The 23952-nt window shown below is 37.4% G+C and overlaps 1 protein-coding gene across 2 annotated transcripts in view; it reads right to left on the bottom strand.

Annotated features, from left to right (window-relative positions):
* The window catches only part of LOC136884480 (abscission/NoCut checkpoint regulator), a 90272-nt gene that overhangs the window by 19013 nt on the left and 47307 nt on the right, over nt 1-23952 (bottom strand). For both annotated transcript variants that reach the window (XM_067156677.2, XM_067156678.2), the window contains exon 6: nt 20879-21023. In XM_067156677.2, coding sequence (XP_067012778.2) covers nt 20879-21023 — 145 coding nt within the window. The remainder of the gene's footprint in view (nt 1-20878; nt 21024-23952) is intronic.

Below are 23952 nucleotides of genomic sequence, written 5' to 3'. Positions count from 1 at the left end.
TAATGGTGTTAGGATAGTTACATCATGTGCAGTGTACAGTTGTACAAATAGATTTATCAAAAGAAGTAGTCATTAAAAATTTATAAACAAATAATGTTAGTATAACTATGGAACTACAGTAGAATTCCATTAGTCCGGCATCCAACGCCTGATAGTCCGGCACCAATCCAGGATTTTTTATGTTTTTTTTTTTTTTTTTTTTTTTTTATGTTTGTGACACTTAAAGCGCATGGCGCGGTTCAAAACCACACGGAAGTATCCACTACGCGTCTGCTATTGTTAGACACAATCGGCATTGTTGGCTGTCACCACACACAGGTTCAGTTCATTGTTTTGATTACGAGCACTTTTCGCTACAGTACTTTATTCTTGCGATCTAGGATCCATATTACAGTAGTGTAGTGAACATACATATCAAAGTGCCCTGTGGAAGTTTTCTTGGTATTTAAGCAGTGACAATGTTCTCGAAACCAAAACCTTCAAGTTTCAAATCAGGAGAGAAACGTAAGCACGTAACTCTGACCATCAACCAGAAACTGGAAATCATCAAACGCCTGGAGAAAGGTGAGAATAGAAATATTTTGTTGAATGAATTTAATGTTGGCTCGTCAAAAATTTAAGACATAAAAAAACAAAAAGATTTTACTGCAAAACGCCGTGTTACAGCTGTTTTCGCTGTACGCCTTTACCTATATCGTAGTAAGAGGTACCGCCCGATAGTCTGGCATTTTCGGCAATCCGGCACCGTGCCGGTCTCGAACAGGCTGGACTATCGGACTTCTGCTGTACGTCATTCTTTCTGTACTGCGCACTGAGAGCCATTTGATTTGGTATGCAACGTTCAAACAATTATGTCAGGAAATAGTCACCTCTGTATGCTATTTCTTGCATAATCAGTATTTACTTCTTCACACTGTCTGGGTGTTTTGAGATCACATTGCACGACTTTTCATCAAATGTAGATGTTTGAAATTAACGTGATTAGCTGGCTCACTGGATATTTTATGTCAGCCATCGCTAAGAAGTGTAGAAGAACTGGACTGCAGTGTCTCACATTTCTTCTTGTCATCTGTTTTCGCCACTATCACGGTGGGTAAACGAGCTTTCTATTTTGAAACACAAACTCAGCCTGATGTCTACAGGATGGTATGGGCTTGGTCATCAAACTGGATACAGAAACACACAAACACGCACAATGATCTCTGAGGCAAGCAGTAACCAACTTCTTGACCAAGGACGGTGTGCAGAAACGAAGACCACAATACGCACATCATCATGGCCAATGGATTGCATTCAGTGCTTGGGAATTAGGAATTAAAAAGCACACTCACACAGAGGGAGATTCCGCACGGTGTGATAGAAAACATTCTCTGTTTTTGCACGTAGTTTAAAGCCGCATTAGTTCGTGCAGATTTTCAATGACAGTGGGAAGGAAGTGGTCATGGACTAAACGTACAGCCCTGTTATTTGTCTGGTATAAACCATCTTCAGGGCTTCTGACAATGAGGCTCAAAGCCACTATCTTCACCTGCTTATAGCTATGAGACCTGTAGGCATGTCACATAGCTGCTTTTGTATATTTTGATTTTCATTCTCTATTTTTCAGTCTTTCCATTTACTGCGCCAAGCCATTCTTAGACTACTCTTTCATACTGTTTGCAGATCATAATATTAACAGCAAACACGACTGTGTTCATTCTTGTATCTAAACTGCTTTTACTGCCTTCATGATATCATCCATTACAACCATAAACATTGAAAGAGTTTCAGTCCAGTTTCAATTTCAAACCACACTTGGATCTACACACAACAATAGCATTTAAAATATATTGTTCATGCCATTTTTACTGTCTCTTTTCCACTATCATTTTGTAATAAACTTTACCAAACATCCTGTCTGGGGACACTATCACACGCCACCTGTCAGGATTATAGCCTTCCCTTGCTCTGAAGACCAGTAGTTTTTTTATTTATTTTATACATATAAATGGACTCCACTTTCAAAACCAAACTGTTCTTCATGTAACAGCCTAGGCTTTCACGGCCGCATCACTATAACAGGAGGAAGAAATTTTACGGCATGTAAGCCATAACATCTGCTGGAATATTGGGAGTAGTAAACCTAATGGGGATCCGGGTAACACACCACAATTTATTTGTCACAGTTACAATTCAGAAGAAATTACAATTCAAAACAATTACATTTCTTCACAAATACAATTCACAACAGTTACATTTCGTCACACAATTCCAATTCGTTACAGTTGTTGTGGGTAGAGGTTATTTATCTTTCATAATGTATTTTTAACTTTTTCATTTCCACAATAATGTATAGTGTTTCTACAGGTATTGACAACTTTCCAAAAATGAAGTATTTTCACTTCTCCCACTAAGACTGTAACGTCAGGCGTCATTTCGAACGTTAACATTCTTTACCCGATACCTCCATTTCTAACTCGAAGTTGGACTGCCTAATCAGATGAAATGGGGTCGCTCAGCGGATACCTCAGGGTGAAATAATAACATTAAGTTATTTATTAGACCACCTAATCAATACAAAATCGTCTTGGATGATTTACATAAATTTGTTAGCTAATAGTGGGACATGTTTCGCCTTCTCTGAAGGCATCATCAGCCATAGTCTTAACCTTAAATTAAAAATAAGCGTCTAAATAACATGTAGTGATGAAATGAATTTTAAAATCTTGAAGAGATTTGAAGTAAAATAACATTAAAAATAACAATGATGGTTTGAAAATACAATGTGATGAGATACAATAGTGGAAGTATTAACAAAATTAACCTTAGAAGGCTGCTAAAATAAGTACAATGGAATAAAACAACAGATTGTTATACAACAAGTAGTAAGATTGCATAAAAGTAAAGTTGATAGTAATGGCGGTTATAATTAGACGATGGCGAAAAATCTTATGTAATCAAAGTAAAGAGGAGAGAGTAAAAGTCAAAGTTAGTCGAGAGATCCGAAGTTCATTATGATCTTGAAGATAAAGGATGAAAGTCAGATGCATATGGTGAAGTTGTAGAACACGTTGAGGATATGAAGTTGGTGAATAGAAGTTGAAGAACAGTTTCAAATAGGATCACTATGGACCATCTCAAAATTTGAAGTGATGTTCAAATGTTGTAAATTGTGAGTTTGTAGATATTCTAGTTGAAAAAGCATATACAAGTGGAATCTGTAAATGGAAGCAAGAAACGTAGAGTTAATTGTGTGAAAAGATATTTGAAAAATCTTGAAGTAGAATCGTATGCACTTACCACTTGACGGTGACAAAGATAGCTTGTAATATTATGAGTAAGAAGTATTTGCAACAGTAGACTTCTTGCTACGTGTGTTATAACTGAAGTTTTGTGTTGGAGGGGGATCTGTTTGCGTTGACGTAACTATTAGAGGGGGGCTGCTATTGGTGGGAGGGAAGGAAGAGAGTGTGTTACTGCGCGTGTTGTAACGGTGTAAGGCTATTGGAGGGAGCGATGTTCCGGTGGGTGTGGCTATGGGTTTATTGGTTGTATTTGAATTAGAGGTACTAGCGGTGGGGGGAAGGGAGGGGGGTATATTAGCTGTAGGGGAGGTGGGAACTCTAATTGATGTGAGGTTGAAGATTTTTAAGAATTTGTTGGTGAGGGAAGTTGATTCTCGTAATAAAATAAGAATCTGTTCATACAAGGGGCTTTTTTTATCAATAGTGTCATTTAGATTTTTATCTTTATTAAAATGTTGGTCGAGGAAAATAAATAAGTTTTCATATTCTGTCATGAGTTTGCTTTTATCAACTCTTTTTAGGATATGGAGGTCTTGTTCTATTGTGGTGAATTTATGCCCGGTGTCCCTCATATGGTTGGCCATTGCGGAGAATTTGTTGTGTTTTTGGGCATTGTAATGCTCGGCGTATCTGGTAGAGAAGCTGCGGCCAGTTTGGCCAACATAAGAAAAATTACATGTAGAGCATTTCAATCTGTATATTCCTGATCCAGAGTAACTATTGTCTGTGATGTTGATAGAGTTGTGATTGAAGAATAAATTGCGATTAGTGTTTTTTGTTGTGTAGGCTATTTTTATTTCGTGCTTCATTAATGAATTGGTTATCGGGTAAATGCTATGGTTAGTGAACGTGAATTTAGCGTATTTTGGTTTGACGGGTTTTAATGGAGTTAAATTGGTAGCTAGTTTTAGTTTGGTTTTATTGATGATTTTATCAATCATATTCGTGTTAAATCCATTGAATTTAGCTATTTCCTTGATGAATAGTAATTCTTTCTTTAAATTAGTAGAGGACATAGGGATCTTTAATGCTCTATATATTAAACTGTGATAAGTGGCTTTTTTATGTGAGTTGGGATGTAAAGAATCATTTTTTATGGTTGTTGGAGAAAAGGTGGGTTTTCTGTATATTTGGAAGTCGAATTTGTTCAATGCTCGTGTGATTTTGATATCTAAGAAGTTCAGAGAGTTATTGAACTCATCTTCTTTAGTGAATTTAATATTATTATCTAAGTTGTTGAGGAATGATAGTATGTTATTGCTGTTGTTGATTTGTTTATCAATGATAGCTATGGTATCATCAACATAGCGATGCCAAAGACAGAGTCCGTTGATGTTATTAATAATCTTACTATGTTCGAGATTATCTAAGTATATGTCGGCTAGTATTCCAGATAACGGGTCTCCCATCGCTAGACCTTCTTGTTTGTAAATTTTCTTATTGAAGGTAAAATAGTTGTTGTCTAAAACGAAATTAAGTAATTTTAACCATTCATCAATTTCGATTTTACTCAATGTGCTATGTTTCAACAGATTGTTTTTTATGATGTTAATAGTATTGTTGATAGGGATATTAGTATACATGTTGGTGATGTCAAAAGAACATAAAACGTGGTTTGGTTGTAGACTGAACTTATTTAGGGAATTACAGAGTTCGATCGAGTTCTTTATGGGGTTGGAGTTGTGAAATTTGAAGTGTTTTTTTAGGAATTTGTGTAGGAATTGAGAGGTTTTATAGGTAGGACTATTGATACTATTAATTATAGGTCGAATGGGGACATCTTTTTTATGAATTTTGGGCAGTGATCTGACTGTAGGTAATTTTGGGTTCATTACAGTTAATTTCTGATAATCTTGATCATTTAAAATGAAGTTAGAATTTTTCAGAAGGTTCTTTAAGTTACGCTGTATTTTGTTTGTAGGATCTTTGTTAATTAAGGTATAGGTATTGTCTGAAAAAAAGGTTTCAGTTTTATTGATGTAATCTTGTTTGTTCATTATTACTATGGTGTTGCCCTTATCTGCTTTTGTAATTACTACGTTGTTGCTATGGATTTTGGATTTCAGGTTTAGAATTTGTTTCGAGACATTGTGGTTATTATTAGATGTTATCTCATTAATCAAAGTTGGGAGTTTCTTTTTTACTTCATATCGTACGTCATTCTGTTTATCAATTGGGATTTGTTTATCGATATTAGTTTCGGTTTCAGCGATGGTAGTGATGATGTCTTCTGCCTTTTTGTGATTAGGCCAATTATGTTTGATGCCTTTATCTAATAGATTTAATTCTTGGTTAGAGAAGGTTGCATTAGATAGGTTGATTGTAGTGGGAATGTTAGTCAAATGGGAAGGGGACACTTTGTTGTTTGTATTTTGGTCAGGAGTTTTACATTTGTTTTCTTGAAGACTAAGTAATTTATGGTTTAGGGTTTTCTGTTTCTTGTCTAATACGTAAGATAGTTTGAGGTCAGTGTACCTTAAAAATGAGCTCCATTCAAGTGGGGGTAATTTCTGAGAGATGGTCAAATGAGTCCTATATAATTGTAAATTTAGTAAAGATTTCTTCTTGTATAATAGTTTAATTTCATTTTTCAACCATATGTTGTTTACTTTCTTTTGAGTGGCATTAGATTTTGAATAGGGATGACTTTTTCTTTGTAAAGATTTGAGAAATTTAGGTATCAACTCTAATTTCAAGCAATCTTTAAGAAACTTGATATCTCTAGAAATCTTGCCTATTTTAATTTTTAGGTTTAAGTACTTGTTAGGTTTTACTATTGCCTGGTTGGCATTGACATTACATGTAATAAATATCATTTTTGGTCCGTATTGATGATGTAGATTGAAATAATAACATTAAGTTATTTATTAGACCACCTAATCAATACAAAATCCAACACAAAACTTCAGTTATAACACACGTAGCAAGAAGTCTACTGTTGCAAATACTTCTTACTCATAATATTACAAGCTATCTTTGTCACCGTCAAGTGGTAAGTGCATACGATTCTACTTCAAGATTTTTCAAATATCTTTTCACACAATTAACTCTACGTTTCTTGCTTCCATTTACAGATTCCACTTGTATATGCTTTTTCAACTAGAATATCTACAAACTCACAATTTACAACATTTGAACATCACTTCAAATTTTGAGATGGTCCATAGTGATCCTATTTGAAACTGTTCTTCAACTTCTATTCACCAACTTCATATCCTCAACGTGTTCTACAACTTCACCATATGCATCTGACTTTCATCCTTTATCTTCAAGATCATAATGAACTTCGGATCTCTCGACTAACTTTGACTTTTACTCTCTCCTCTTTACTTTGATTACATAAGATTTTTCGCCATCGTCTAATTATAACCGCCATTACTATCAACTTTACTTTTATGCAATCTTACTACTTGTTGTATAACAATCTGTTGTTTTATTCCATTGTACTTATTTTAGCAGCCTTCTAAGGTTAATTTTGTTAATACTTCCACTATTGTATCTCATCACATTGTATTTTCAAACCATCATTGTTATTTTTAATGTTATTTTACTTCAAATCTCTTCAAGATTTTAAAATTCATTTCATCACTACATGTTATTTAGACGCTTATTTTTAATTTAAGGTTAAGACTATGGCTGATGATGCCTTCAGAGAAGGCGAAACATGTCCCACTATTAGCTAACAAATTTATGTAAATCATCCAAGACGATTTTGTATTGATTAGGTGGTCTAATAAATAACTTAATGTTATTATTTCAATCTACATCATCAATACGGACCAAAAATGATATTTATTACATGTAATACCTCAGGGTGTTCAAATGCCAAGTAAGACATGTAATCTTACTTCAAGATACGCTTAACGTGAGTATGAAGAGATTAACAAATCACGGGTGATGCCTATAGAAACTCATGTCACAATAATATTAACCGTCAACAATAAAAAAAATAAAAAAATCAGAGTATTTAACTTGAGAACTGGTCATGACTAAATGGAGTACTTAATTACTCAATATTTCTCTTAGGTAAGCAACTAACTTACCAACTAGGCTATAATGAAAGAATTCATGTCACACAAAATTGTAGAAATAAACCAGATATTTATTGATTAAATGTTGGACTATTAAATTGAAATCTTATGTAAAGCATTACTTGGCATTGCGTATTACAAGTGTGTATTGTGAGTCAGCGCTGGCTCGTAAAAGGAGAAATAATATGTAAACTTAAACTATCTAGATCAGTTCCTTCGTGAAATAAAATTTGCGTATGTACATATTTACAATCGATCACTGGACATCTAAGGTCCATACTGCTGTTAAGTTATAGATACAATACCAACACAATCAAGTCGTTATAAGAGCTCGTTTTCTTTAAGATTAATTAAACAAGTCTGAATTAAACACACGGTTGAGATGAATTGTCCTTAAAGTCCACTAATAAGCTCAAACTTGAAATTGAACCAACTTATCTTTAAGTTGCAGGACTAAACTGCATATCACAGATATGTTTAATCGCCAATCACATTAGAATTGAGCGTTGGGAATATTAAATAGTAAATTGTAGCTGATAGTCAATGACGAGTCACTAATAAGTAAATCCATCCAAGTAAACTCGAAAAAGTAAATCTAGATGCAAAAATGTAATTGTATAAATCCATATTAATAAATCCCTATGAATGAATTTGAGTGCATAACTCTATATGAATAAATCCGTATGAATAAATTCATATGAATAAATCCGAACTCATGCTTTATTGCTACGTTCTCGTTGTGCATGGATAACTACTTACGAACTAAGGCATTTGTTCCTAATGCCTGTCAAATTCAGCTCCTATTCTAACATTTCCCTAGCTGTAGTTCGTTGAGAAAATGCAAGTTCAAACAGAGAATATGTTAATCTATTCAGCTATCTAACTAACTTCAACATAATCTTTGGCTGTCATACACATGTCTTTCAGGCTCAATGTCCCTTTCCTTCGTTATATTCCATAACATTTTACGTCAATGCAAGTTATTTTATTCACTCGCAGTTACAATGTAAGCGCTATGTAGCCGTGTTCAGAAACATACTATCATATTTATCAGTGTCGTGAATGCATTTGGTCAAAATACAGCTATAAGACGTATCGTTGTATACCGATTTACATTACAGCACATCTAAAGTTGACTTACGATCCCGTCACAAGCATAATTCTACAATAGTAACTTCTGTTCATACCTTGTCTTAGGTTACTCCAGCGGTGTGGGCAATCTCGCGTATACGAATCTAAAGAATGTAGTGTGGCATATCTTAAACTGCAGGCACTCAATGGCCCCTACGTAGTGCGTATAAAACTCCTCATTTCACTATCTACCTCGTACCTTTCACAAGTCAGCACAATTGTAACCCTACTTCAACATCCATATAATATCTTAACATCGTAGCCTCAATATTAATCCGTCGCGTTCCTTAATACATGACTATGTCAAAACTACCACACAATGTTTCTTAAAACCACATTTTAGAGTTGCTATCTCTCATAACCTGTGATTGAGTTCAATGCCCTTATTGCGAAGCAAAAATAATGCGTGAATCCATATGTTTATTTTACACCGCGCGCAACCAATCGTGATGTCAACTTGTAGCATTACCACTACGAAATCTCTGTAATCTGCCAGTATGTCATTGCTATCAGCTGTTTTCCAAAATTCTTTTCCAAAACCTCTCGCTACATACGTGCATTTTGACCGATATACGATGACGTATATATCCAACACATTAGAATCTTATGCTATATTGCTAGATCATGTAACTACGGACTTAAATATCTCACACTTCATTGGTAACATTCACTTGCATTTCTTATATATCGGTTTATACTTAGCCCATTGGCACATGCCTAAGACACGTGTGTAGGCAAACCAAAAATTATGCGATTAAATATTGTAAATGACTTAGCTCGCTCATGGTTGGTCCTGGTCCAGCTGTTCTGCTCCCAAATGGATGTAGTTGGGTCTGCGGTTAGGTCATGGTTAGGACAACTGGTACATCATCTGCTTCTCATCCCGGAAGTGCTGTCTGGTTTCCCGTCGCCTTCCTCATCATGGCTCCGTCGTATAGCAAGACGTACTGGTCCCCAGCTCGGTCCATCATGTATATTTAGCACATCATCCTCATGGTCTTCTTCTCAGCAACTAAAATCAGGATTACGGTGCAGTGAACAGCCATTATATTATTCTTTTTGGAGCCTGTAATCCTTAAATTTATTATTTCCTTGTGGCTCTCCGACGTATATTTCCGATCTTGTTGGTGTTGATTTCAGTGAAACTATCTCTGTCGGCCGTTTCTTGTAGATCGTGGGAAACTTATTTCTATTCCGATTCAATTCGAGACGTATCTCTTCTTGTATGAAAACCTTTTATTTTATGCGGGTTTGGTCTCCCTTTGCAGAGTATGGATCAACGGCGCTCAGTATCCACCCAGGCGTATCTCGTGGTACTTAGCAGATTCCTTTTAAATATCTCTAATGAACTCTGCTTAGTTTTTTTTTTTTTTTTTTTTTTTTTTTTTTTTTTTTTTTTTTTTAAAGAATTGACTTGATTTCTTCTCGTTTCCTTAAGTATAGCTTCTGATCCTTTCGTCTTTCTCAAAAAATTATACCGCGGTCGGTAGTTCCGTCTTCACACTTCGTTGAGAAAATTAAGATGGAGTTTTCTTAACAATCAAGTTTTTTACTTTTTTTCGTAAAACAATACAGTAGACATTCCACTGTCCGTTTCACCCTCAATACTCGACCGTTCCATGACGTGTATGGCCTTCTACGTCACCGCAACTGGTGTCTATTCTTTGCTTCCTATACATTAAATGGGCCATACCTTTTCTCGGCGCCATGTTGAAAGCTGTCGCGGAGGTGTGAACGGGCACAAGACTTTGCAGTATTTTCATGATCCTAGTACCGTTTTCTTCAAAGCTTGACAATCCCCGTCAGTCAACACACATGGCCTACCCTGCCATGGTTTTGTTGGGGATTGTGTCTCCTCCCCTGCACAATTAAGTCCCTACTTTTTTTTTTTTTTTTTTTGCTATTGGCTTTACGTCGCACCGACACAGATATGTCTTATGGCAATGATGGGACAGGAAAGGGCTAGGACTGGGAAGGAAGCGGCCGTGGCCTTAATTAAGGTACAGCCCCAACATTTGCCTGGGTGTGAAAATGGGAAACTACTGAAAACTATCTTCAGGGCTGCCGACAGTGGGGTTCGAACCCACTATCTCCCGAATACTGGATACTGGCCGCACTGACTGCAGCTATCAAGCTCGGTCAATTAAGTCCCCAACAATCGACTTGGACAACTTGAACAGGGCGGAAACGTGTCTAACCGACTGTTTACCAATGGGGCTATTGATAACCATTTCACATTCAAAGTAACTACATTCCCTTTCTCCACCCAGTCTGCAGGTATCCCGTACCACTCAACAACACAGAGCCCTCAGGCAACCTTCCATAGGAGCAACGACGGTCATAGTCACATCTCAGCTCAAGTTTACAGGCAGAGAGGGATGTCCAGATATTTTTGATCAGAAAATGTACATGTAACTGAATATGCAAGTTTGTAGGAAGAGCAAAAACCTATTGTGGCCCTGATCCAATATCTGTTCCACAGAATTTTTGCCTAGCAAGTCCTTACTTTTTGATGATTATTACGTCTTTCTAGAATGCCAGGGATTACCCTGAGGCAGTTTAGACACTTCACTGAGTTGTCTCTTTTGTATCTGTTGTAATTAACAATTGCCATTAATAAAAAACCAGCCCTCATACATATTATATTTCAATCCTAAAAAATTATTTCTATACGATGATGAAAATTACTACATAAGCTTACTATAGGAAACTAATTACTGTCTACTAAAGAGCAGAGTTGAACATCTACAAAGAGAAACTACCTTTCAAATAGATAAGCATTTAATATGATTGCAAAGCTTCCAAACATTTACCTTAGAACCCTCTGATTCATCATCACTCTCGTCTCCTTCATCCTCGTACACTTTACTACGACCAGCATCATCTACAGTATCTGGAATCCACTTAATTTTACGTGGATTTGCCTTTTTGATAAATTTCCCAAGTTTAATCAGATCTCGTTCGATTTTCTGCAAAGTCATCAGGCCCAAAGGATTACTGAAAAGTTTCTAAATTGATATATATATATGAGAGAGAGAGAATCAGAAAAAACTTATATTGGAAAATATCGAAGTTTTCTTCTGCTTCTTGATAACCAATGAAGGTGACAGCTACACAAGCAAGACTTACATATAACCCATTATTTATTGTGCAACAGAGGAAAATAATTTAGAATTCATAAGTCATAGAAACTACAAAACAACCCACAGTGAGCAGACGAAAATTTAAATTTTAGCCAGTATCTTGGAATTAAGTAAGAGAGTACATTTATCTAGAAAGTTTGTATGTCCAAACCTTGTCCCGTTTCTCTACAGGGTTGGGTATGAGATGAGATAAATCTGTCGTGGCAGATTTTTATGACTGGATGCCCTTCCTGACATCAACCTCATCAAAGGAGTTAATGAGATGAAATGAATGACGTGATATATGATAGTAGGAAGGGATAGGGTGAAACCCAGTGCCAGCACGTAGCCTACTCCTCTCTAATAGGACCAAAGGGTCTGCTAAAGGCTTAACGTCCCCATCCAATGGATGAATCACAATCAACAGCATCATATGCCCTCACTCCATATGATCACTGCGGAGAAGTTTGGAATTTAATCCAGATTTTTGGCACGCAATCTAGTGATTAGAAATTGTATACAACCACCTCCCCTACCCAGCCGGCCAACATTCTGATTACAAGTCAATATCCTCATGGTTAATCCGTATTGAATACTGTTATTAACAACAATTATAGGAGGAAATTATTTATTGTCCACCTATTCAATACTACCCACCTTTAGGTGGTTACAGTTTCATACAATTATATCTCTTTATGGGATATGTTTTGCTCACTTAATGAGCATCCTCAGCCTTAACTTAATCTTAAAATGATGACCTTGAACAATAGTGAACATATTAAAAAATCAATTGTCAGTATTAAAATTACATCATAGTCTCTAAAACTAATTTACATTATATGTAAAAGACAACACTAAACACTTCATAAAAACGTGATAACTTGAGTGATTAAAAATTATCACATTGTCAATCCAAAGCCTTGTCTGAAACTAATAATAGATCTTCATCTTAAAGACAGTAGTAAGCTTTTTATAATCTCAAACAGCTCCAAGGTAAACTCCAATCTTATGGAAACTAAACTGAATACAAAATTTATATGACGTAGTGTATCTGAGATATGTGTATTAAAACAGAGTGTAATCATGATGAATTGTGAATACACTAGAATTCATACAGCCTTAAGACATATCAGGCAGAATGCAGAATATGTGCAGAAGCCAAAAGTAGGACCCAGTTGAAGTTGCTGTCAAATTTATTTTCAATGTAGATAATATGTTGTGTTATGCAGTTTACAAAGTATAAAGCTTCGTGCTTGACCTTTGATTGTTATTCAACATGTTAGGTATGTCCTACCGGTCCAGAGTTGTTAACGTTATATAAATTTTGTATTCAGTTTCGTTTCCGTAAGATTGGAGTTTACCTTGGAGCTGTTTGAGATTTTAAAAAGCTTACTACTGTCTATAAGATGAAGATCTATTATTAGTTTCAGACACAAGGCTTTGGATTGACAATGTGATAATTTTTAATCACTCAAGTTATCACGTTTTTAGAAGTGTTTAGTGTTGTCTTTTAGAAGTAATGTAAATTAGTTTTAGAGACTACATGTAATTTTAATACTGACAATTGATTTTTTTAATATGTTCACTATTGTTCAAGGTCATCATTTTAAGATTAAATTAAGGCTGAGGATGCTCGTTAAGTGAGCGAAACATATCCCATAAAGAGATATAATTGTATGAAACTGTAACCACCTAAAGGTGGGTAGTATTGAATAGGTGGACAATAAATAATTTCCTACTATAATTGTTGTTAACAACATTCTGATGGCGAAAATTTCTTTTTTCGACCTACGGGACCCAAATCAGCTAACCACGGTGTCAGACCGTTTAGACTTCAACACTTGAACAATCATGGCCACCAGGTGGACTGTACATACACAGTATCTAGAAAGATGAACAAATAATAGGAAAAACACAATGACAAGTCGGTATGGGAAGAGGGAACTGCAAATTCTGGAACTAATTCACAGTTCAATGTTGATTATCTTTTGTTCGAGTATACCGATGATATAGCCTTAACTTTCCCATCAGAGTCAGATCTGCAAGCCAACTTGAACCGTGTGATTAAATGGGCCAAAATAACTAAATTAAGAATAAATGAATAAAAAATGTTTTTATGACTTTCAGAAGAGGAGGCGAACGTGGATCCTTTTACTTTGACGACAGGCTATTGAAGTCAGAAACACATATTAGATACTTGGGAGTCACATTCCAGAAACTTGGAAACCGGTTTTCTCTCCATGTTAAGGATAGTTAAATGCTGCTATCAAAGCAATAAGTGACATTCAACATCTAAGCAGCTTGTCTGTAAAGACAGGCCATAGAATTGTTTCATTTAAAAATCAGCCAAGTAATGACATATGGTCTGGAAAATATATGGGTGCATCTTAACAAGGCACAAATGAAGAGTATAGAGAGTCTAACATCGTCTTTTCTAAAGAGAGCACTTTGCTTATCTAAGTACACTCCCTCGCGGCTTGTTTATGTGCTAACGAGATAGCTGTATTATGTGGAAGAGCTGCGTCTTAAGTTTTTGCTCGTACACACTCCAGCATATCATGAATTAACTTGAACGAAAGAAGGAGAACATATGGGAGGAGTTCCATTTGAATGACGCAGTGACTAACCAAGAGTGGACCCAGGGAGGTTACAAACTAAGACATTTAGTAAATAGGCTCTCAGTCCACGGGTTTCATCACAAACTATGCGTAACAAAGTGTTTTGATGTTCCACGCAGTGACTGTAAATGCAGAAAATGTGGTGAGCTCTGTGAAAGGTACCATGTTTTGAAGTGCAAGTTGAGGATGGAATCTTTAACAAAGTTCTATACGGAGGTTTGAATCTTTTAGTTTGTATTTTATGTATGGCTATTTGCTGCAATAAATATGTCATCATTATCTTTTTGTTTTGCCCCATAAAAGAGCAAGCAACCACTGTTTCCATCATAAAGGAAATGATGAGATCAGTACACTTCTCATCATATGTTATTTACAAGACAGAGCATTTCAGATCGACAAACACTTACTTGAGGACCAGAGGAAACCACACCTCTATTCTATCTTCTATATTCCCCCTCCCCTCCCCATCCTCTCCTTTGTTCCCATGGCCTTCCTGAAAACTTTGATGAATGTATTGGCAGACGGGGTACTACTGAGTGGCCTCCACAATCCCCAGATATCATCCCCATAGATTTTAGATTTTTTAGTCTGGAATACACAAAAAAATGAGGGTTTTTTCCATCAATTTTTTTTTTAAATTAATTTATTGGCTTTAGGTGCCAGACCAAACAGCCAGCTAGATATACATTAGATAACAAAGCATATACATTAAATATACACTTAGAATACATATACACCTATGAATCTTCCATAGTATTATAATGGTATTACGTTCCGAGCCCGTACAGAATGCGCGCACACACATACGAAGAGAGAGAGGGGAAAAAAAAGAACAAATTGGGACACTGCAACTGTAGTATGTTTGCGTAGTTTTTCTGAAGTAGTATCACATCAAACTTTATAATCTTAAATCGGTGTCTTTTAAGAATAAGGCGATTGCATTATACGCTTCTGGTTGTTGGGATGATAAAATGCACTGGATGTTGAGTGGTAGTTGGAAGTTCAATGAAAGTAAAGTTGTTATAAATTTTTCCTGCTGTACATTATAAAGATGGCACGAGAAGAAGATGTGGTTGAGGTCAGCGATTGCTTGGCGGTCACAGGAACAGTAGGGCGAGTTTAGGACTCCTATCCGATAGAGATGATTTGCAAAACTGCCGTGGTTGAACCTCATGCGAATAAGAGAAGTGATGTATCGGCGACAAGCATTCCATTTGGAGAACCAAGGTGAGTGAGGAGGGTATGGTTGGACTGCAGCGTATTGTTTTCCCCGTTGCCCTTTTGTAATATACCATTCTTCTTCAATTTGCGTCCAGGAACGCTGCTTGATACGTGGCACGTAGTCTCGAATAGACACTGGTGAATCTAACCGTTCGCCCAAATGCGTTGCTGCTCTAGCGAGCCGGTCAACATACTCGTTGTGTTTGATACCTTTATGACTAGGTATCCAAAGAAAGTGTACAGCAATATTGAGGCGAGTAAGTTGTCGAATTCTCTGAATGATCTGAATTTGATGAACCGTTAGTTTGTATGTAGCAGGTGACTGTAAAGTCTTCAAGACACTGAGAGAGTCAGTAATTATAAGAACTGCAGAAGGTTTAACTCTTAAACTGTATGCTAGAGCTTCGGAAATAGCGACAGCTTCTGCTGTAAAAATAGACCAGTCATTTGGTAAAGTGAATAAACGAGATTCTTCAGTTGCGGGACAGTAAAAAGCGCATCCCACTGCAGGTGGTGAGGGTATTTTTGAGCCATCAGTGAAGATTTGAAGAGCATTGGGCCACTGTCTTTGAGTATATTCCACAAAGTAAGACTGAACTGTGGTTAGAGGAAGTAAGTCTGTTGTAAAAAGATGTATTGGAACAGAAAACAATAAGTAGGAGTACGGAATCTCAAAAGCAAGGCAAGACTTGTGGGGTGTTGACGATGGAAGTATGGGGCGTAGAAACTGAAGACTGTTCAGAAGGCATATATTTTTCATCCATTTTCGGTGTCCGTGTTCTCTCATAACTGTTTCTAAATCATCCAGACTGCTGCAGATTGGTGGTTCATTGTTGTACATCCTGGATAATACAAATTTGTCTGCTAAATATTGTCGACGGACAGCAAGAGGAGGTTCGACGCACTCTAGTAACAACGCATTTGTTGGGGTCGAAGCCATTGCTCCAATGCAGGTTCTGACACAGCTATATTGTATTCTGTCCAGCTTGCGCAAAGCGATTTTGCTTCCGTTATGATAAAACATACTCCCATAATCCATTTTGGATCGGATCAAACTGCGATATAGGAGAAGGAGAACACAGGGATCAGCCCCCCACCATGTTCGGGTGAGAGCACGAAGAATATTCATAGATCTTTCCAGTTTTGGTGTAAGCTCAGATATATGTGGCGACCATGTCAGTCGAGTGTCATATGTGAGACCTAAAAACCTTGCCTGAGGTTTGACTCTGATGTTGTATGGACCCAAGTTCAAGGTTAAGGGTAGGACTCTCAGGTATTTTCGCGTAAATATCACTACTTGAGACTTGGAAGGCGATAGGGATAAATTATTTTCAAGGAGCCAATGGTCTAATTGATATACAGCTAAAGCCATGTGGGCTTCTACAGTCTGGAGAGAGCTTGCACTAGTATATACACACACATCGTCAGCATATTGTAATATTTTAATCCTGGGTGAAAATATGGTCTCTAGATCACTGGTGTAAATGGTGTAGAGCAGGGGACTAAGCACAGCACCTTGAGGCAGACCTTGTGAGACTTTCCGTGGGCCAAGTAGTTTGTCATGATAACGCACATATATCCATCTGGTGTGTAGAAGATTGTAAATGCCCTTGATGAGCGGATGAGGAAGGCCGAGGTCCATCAATTTAGATAATAATCTTGAGATATCAACATTGTCGTATGCAGCAGAAATATCCACAAAAAGGGCAAGCATATAACTGTTCGAAGCAAATGTCTTATATATGTCCGTAGTGAGCAGTGCATGACTATCATAGGTACTTCTTCCTTTTCGAAAACCATTCTGAGTTCGTGGTAGAAGATTGTGAAATTCTAGCCACCATTCGAGTCGAAGTTTAATCATACGCTCGAGGGTTTTCAGTATACATGAAGACAAGGCGATAGGACGGTAAGCGTTCGGATCTTCTGGTTCCTTTCCGAATTTGAAGATGGGTATCACAATCTGTGTTAGCCAGGATAATGGAAATTCTCCTTGAGACCATATTTCGTTTATGATCCGAAGCAGCCACTGTAGAGCATGGATTGATAAATGGGCCAGCATCGGGTAACAAATATTATCAAAACCTGGTGCAGTACTGGAGGACTGTTTTACTGCATTTTGCAGCTCAGCCAATGTGAAGGGAGAGCATAAAAAATGAGTACTCGGGTTCGTGTTGAACTGAAGGGGTTGAGAATCAACAAACGGTGGAGCTATTTTGTCAAAGAATCCCTCTATACAGGCTGGTGAGATCGTATGGGATCGTGGACTATGATCTTTGTGGCGGAAGGCTTTGATTTTGTTCCAGACGTCGGAGATGTTGGCATTCCTATCTAATGATGCACAGAATTCCTTCCAGCTGTGTCTTTTCCTTTCTTTCAAAAATCTCCTTACTTGAGCTGTAGTGTGCAGACATTGCTGGTACCTCTCAAAAGTGGGTTGTTCCCGGTATTGCCGAAGCGCTGTCCGTCGTCGTGCAACAGCTCGAGAGCAGTCTGGAGTCCACCAGACAGCTGGTTTTCCCGTGTGTATAGATCCAACTTTCTTCAGGGGGATCGAATCGGATGCAGCTTTCTCCATAGCGGAGATATAGAGGTTGTAGCTGACACCACTAGGATTTTGCAGTGGAAGGCGTAATATCTCTTCATCCATATTGGCTGTAAATACTGGCCAATTTGCTTTAGAGCAGTTCCATTTTCCTGTTGACACTTTCTGCTGATGAGGTGGAGGAGAAGTCTCTATTGTGATCAAAATGGGAAAGTGGTTGGAACCCCCAGAATCAGTAAGGACGGACCAGTTGGTGGACAAGGATAAAGAGGGGTTGGCAATAGTGAGGTCAACTGCCGATTTCTGCCGATTCGGTGAAGGAACCAATGTAGGGGAATGATCATTCAGGATGACTAAATTATAATGTTCGACCATATTGACTATATCATTGCCGTAGCGATCGGTGGTTGGACAACCCCATGCTGTGGAGTGAGCGTTGAAGTCTCCACAGATGATCTGTGGGGAAGGAAGTTGCGACATGATTTCTTGCCAAATATCCAAGGTGACTGCTGTTCTCGGTGGGCAATATCCAGATGCTATCGTAAGAGTTCTAGAAGGTAGTTGTATACTAGCTGCAATCAGTTGAAATGGCGATGGTACACTACGTTGGATAGTTAGCTGTCTGTAAGATAATGTCGTGTGTACCAGAATAGCAACGCCACCATATCCATCATCACGGTCTTCCCTTAAAATGGTATAGTTGCGAAAATGTATATATCTTTGAGGTTTGAACCATGTTTCTGACAGGACAACAACGTGAGGGTTTATATTGTGAAGTGTATTATCTAGACTCTCTTTGTTTGAAATAGCCGATCGTGCATTCCATTGAAGAATTTTAAATGCCATTATGAACTTGGAAAATCTGTCGCAGAATATACTTGATCGCCATGGGTTGTAGAGTCAGATGGTTGAGACGAAAATAGTTGGACCAGTAAAGTAAGTAGCCATGTCCCAGATAGTGCGATTATGGATGCATTTTGGCTTTGAATCTCACGCTGTAGAACACCTCTGTTCGAGATCACCGACCGGCCGTTCCACTGTAAGATTTTAAAGGCCATTTTCAGAGGCGAAAATATTGGTAATCATGTCGCGGATTGTTGTTGGATGAATGTTGCTGGATGCTGAAGATTGGAGCTGACCTACGATGAGCATAATAATATTGAATATATGCTCAATGAGTTGTTCGTTGTTTTGAGCAGGATTTGATGTTACGCGATGGGGTTGGGGAGGGTAGGGATTGTGAGTAATCGGAGTAACAGGTAAATGTGGAGGAATATAGGCCAGTTGAGAAATTGTTGAGTATTTAAAGGAACAAATACAATCAGAATTTGAAAAAACTACAATCCTGGAAGATATGCAATAAAATTTGTAAATCAGTATTGAAAATATGCAATTTTTGCTTACAACAGCATGGAAACCACTTTGAGCATCTTTTGTAGCTTTATACTCCACATGTATTTCTGTGTTGATAATAAATAAATCCAATGATGAGCCCACTGCTACATTCGGGCAAAACGCTGGTAATTTCACAACAGGAAAGGTCTAAAGAGCTTAAATGTTTTTAATAAATTTGTATTTTCATTTGTTTAGTGTTACTGTACCAAACACATTTTTGACAACTGACATATGTACAGCTGCCAACTTTCAGAAATGAAAAAATAGGAATTTTTTTAAATTCTTAGATTTCATCACATATATTGCACCACAGTCTAGGCAAAAAAAAGTACAGAATAAAAGGCATACATATCTACAGTTACAATGTAAACTGATCATTAAATTTAAAATCTTAAACTAAGAAAACATAAAAATGGTTACAAGAAAATGTACCTAACCATTCTCATTTATGACACATACATACGAATAATATTTATATCACACTGACGCATGCAACATAATGTATAATAGTTTCCTTCATTAGACTGTAAAATGAATGGAAATTTAATTCTATAGGTATCTCTGAACATTTGGAGATAACATTTGTTATGTTTTTGGCTATTACGTGAAGAAAAAAATAGCAGAAACTGTCACTGACACAACCCCCTGAAACACATTCAACTCATTAAAATTATGAAGCAAGAATGAACACAAATGCACTGAAATACGCAAAACTACCACATACAAAACAGATCAGTATGTATCATACATTACTAACATACGACTTTGAGTGGGGAAAAGCACAGAACCGCAAGAAAAAACATGAGGCCTACAATTCCAATGAAACTACGCACAGAAACGATGTTAATAGTGCGCAAACCACACAATAACAAACTCATTCCTTTGTCCCAATTAACTGAGTCACTAGCACGTGCTAGCCTCTCTTGCCTGTAGGATGATTGCCATCCCGAATCCCCAGCTGCAAAGCACACATGGTGTTGTGGTGGGCAGGAAACACGATACATGAAGGCAACAGATGGTACACTCGCGAAATAAAGCTTCAAATAAATACGTTCGAAAATTAGATTGCGTAAATTACACAAACACATAAGAATTTATCCTTTATCCTACGGGAAGAGTATTGAGCGTACTGAAGGTTATATTGGTCAAAAATATGAAGAAGTAAAAATAAATCGGAAAATCGGAAGACAAGTTAAAAAATGGAAAGCTTCTGGGTAAATCGGAAAGGTTGGCAGGTATGCTTTATGGCCCACCCTGTATTTGCCTATAGTACTAGAGGACTAATACCTGAAGCGTCCAAATACATGATGAAAGCGTGGTTTGACAAGTCTTCACAATCAACCACTGCAGTTCGTTAATCTCCTACTGGAATGAGTGATGAGATACTTGACAGTCAAGGTGGAAGGTAATGCATTCCTTCACTAGTATATGACTAGCTACTAGGAAGCATCTTGCAGAAAAGATGAGAAAACATCAACATCCACATAGAGAAAAGATAAATAGAAGAAGCATACGAAATTCACATAGAACAGACCTTTTCCAAAGTGTACGGGTTGATGAAACGCTTGCGACTATCACGAGGGTGGCTAGAGTCCGTGGATGAAGAGTCGCCAGTAAAATCGGAATCATCAGATTCTTCAGAGTCATCACCTTCCTTTGCTCTCTTTCTGGCTTTCTTCCTGTAGACAACAAGAAATAAAACAGATTAATTTATTGGCAACACACGAGAGAAATAAAGTTTTAACAAACAATCTAAGGCTCTCAACAGACTGCTGAAGATCAAATAAAGCATTTGTAAAGGATTGTTTTCTGCAAATATACACACAAAAATAAATATATAAAATACAAGGATTGAGCATAAGTCATTGCAACTCCCCCCCCACATTGCACGGTGCTATTATACAATGGTCATATGTCGTGGAAAGCAGGACACTCGTAGTGCTTGGACACAGCACGAGATGGCGTTGTAATAGACTGGTACCATGCACAGTAGTGACTCAGGCTCCGTGCAAAATGGACGTGATGAGGTAACTTAACCGTTGGGGGGTAGGAATTAATGGAACGCCCGCCATATTCGCCGGAGCTGTCTCCGTGCGATTTTGACCTCATCCCCAACGTGAAAGAACTATTGCATGGGATGTGGTTTAGGACACGAGGACATTGTCAACACTGTGAAAACAGAAAAATGAAAAATTCACACATGGTTAGGTGGCGTATCCAACGTCCCCACATCGCTGTCAACGTGCTGTAGACAATCTACGGGACTACCTTGAAGACTTACTATTTGAAGGTTACTTCACTCTCTCAGAATAAACATCATGTAGCACAAGGATTTCCTCGGTTTATATCCTACACCTAGCAATCCTACTCGGCATTATTCACACACTCCACAGTCCCGCACGCTTCTCACTCCCATCTGTATATTTCCATTTGTCTGATAGATCCCGCATTCATGCAAAAAAAAAAAAGTAGTTGCTCTTATGCAACAATCGTATTAAAATTATTTTTTACACTATTTCAAGGGTGGTCGGAACCTTAACAATTAAAAACTTGAACATTTTTAGGTTTCCAACCTGAACATTAATTTAGAATTTCCAGTGAATCTGTTGTTAAGAAACTCGACACAGAAATTTAATTCTGAAGATTACAAAGTGATAGGCCACATGACATCAATCAATCAATCAATCAATCAATCAATCAATCAATCAATCAATCAATCAATATTTTTGTCTTCATACTTGCATTCTTTATGAAAAGCGACCATTATAGACTAGCAGAATGACTGCTAGTAATACTTGCAACTGTTGTGTAGGGTTCACCAGACAAGGCTGTAATCACTAGAAGATAATAAAAATGTATCAAAACTATAAACATTTTTTATAATTTTACTGAAAATTATTTGGTTACTTCCATTTCTTTTTTAATGAGAGAATTTTCTTTCCCTTGTGCTACATGCTTGCGGTACATAGTGTGCACCATCCACTATATCATTGTGAGCTGACCTTTCCATTTAAACCATTGGGATGTAAAAGGTACTACTCAAAAGAAGTTTGGAAACTTTTTATTCAATAAAATCTATTTGCTACTTTTGTTTTGGAAGCCCTGGGGGGAAAACGAATCCTAATCCCCTCCAGAATAAAATTTGGAGACAGCCTTGCATTAACCACACCCTCCATTCCAAAATGCCAGTGCACCTTGCCTGGTATACTGATCAATGAATCATCATCATCATCATCCTAAACCATCTCCAGTTTCCCGGGTGTGGTATATGAGCCTCCTCCATCTCATCCTGTCCTTGTACCATTCTTCCTCCACCAACTTGTCCCAATCATGACCTCTCAGCATTACATCGCTCTTAACTAAATCTATCCATTTCCTTCGTGGCCTTCCCACGGGTCGTCTTCCTTCTACCTTTCTCTCAAATTCCTTCCTTGCAGTTCTGTTTACTGGCATCCTCTTCATGTGACCAAACCACTTCAGTCTTGATATCTGAATCTTATTTAGGAGAGAATTGTCTATTCCTACTTCTTCTCTAATTTTCTCATTCCTAATCTTGTCTTTCCTGGTTTTCTGGATCATAGTGCGTAGGAATTTCATTTCAGCTGCCTGAAGTTTGGAATTATCTCTATTGGTCAGTGTTGTGGTTTCGAGACTGTATGTAAGAATTGGTGTATAATAGGACTTGTACAATGTCATTTTTGTTTTCATGGGTATTTGCTCATCCCACAGCAGGTGTCTTACCTGGTGGTAGAATTGTGTTGCCTTATTGATTCGATTGTTCACCTCATGTTTTGCTAGGTTGTCATTTGATATAACGCTACCCAAGTATTTGAAAACTGGAACGCTGTCCAGTTGAGCTTCATTTAACATGACTATTGGTTCTGCTCCTTCCCCATACACTTTCATCACCACCGTCTTGGTCTTGCTGATGTTTAAACCATATTTCTTAAACTCCTCATTCCAGCTTTGTATTCTCTCTCCCAATTCATCTTCTGAGTCACTCCAGATCGCAACATCATCTGCAAATGTGAAGGCTTTGATATCTCCATGTTCTTTCCTTTTAATAGATTTCATTACTACATCCATTACAATAATAAATAGAAGTGGTGACAATGAGCTGCCCTGCTGCACTCCTCTCTTTGTTTCAAACCAGTCCGACAAACCACATCCTACTTGAATACAGCTTCTGTTCCCACTATACAACATTTTCACTTTGTCTATGAGGCTATCTCGCACTTGAAGTTCTTTCATGCATTGCCAAATTTTTTCCCTTGGTACACTATCGTATGCTTTCTCAATGTCCAAAAATATTAGGAATAAAGGCTTGTTCTTCTCCCAGTATTTTTCCATTAGCATCCTAATTGCAAATATAAGGTCTGTAGTTGACCTTCCTGGTCTGAAACCATACTGCTCTTCTTCCAAAATTGGTTCAACAATATCTCTGATTCTGGTCTCTATTATTTTTTCCAATATTTTCAGGACATGAGACAGTAGTGTGATACCACGGTAATTAGTACATTTTTGTCGGCTTCCTTTCTTGAACAGAGGTACAATGATGCCCATCTTCCAGTCCTCAGGAATAGTATTTTCCTCCCATATCTTGTTGAG

Source organism: Anabrus simplex, chromosome 12 (genome assembly GCF_040414725.1).
Source record: "Anabrus simplex isolate iqAnaSimp1 chromosome 12, ASM4041472v1, whole genome shotgun sequence".
Classification (NCBI taxonomy): Eukaryota; Metazoa; Arthropoda; class Insecta; order Orthoptera; family Tettigoniidae; genus Anabrus; species Anabrus simplex.
This window is presented reverse-complemented; position numbering and strand designations above follow the sequence as displayed.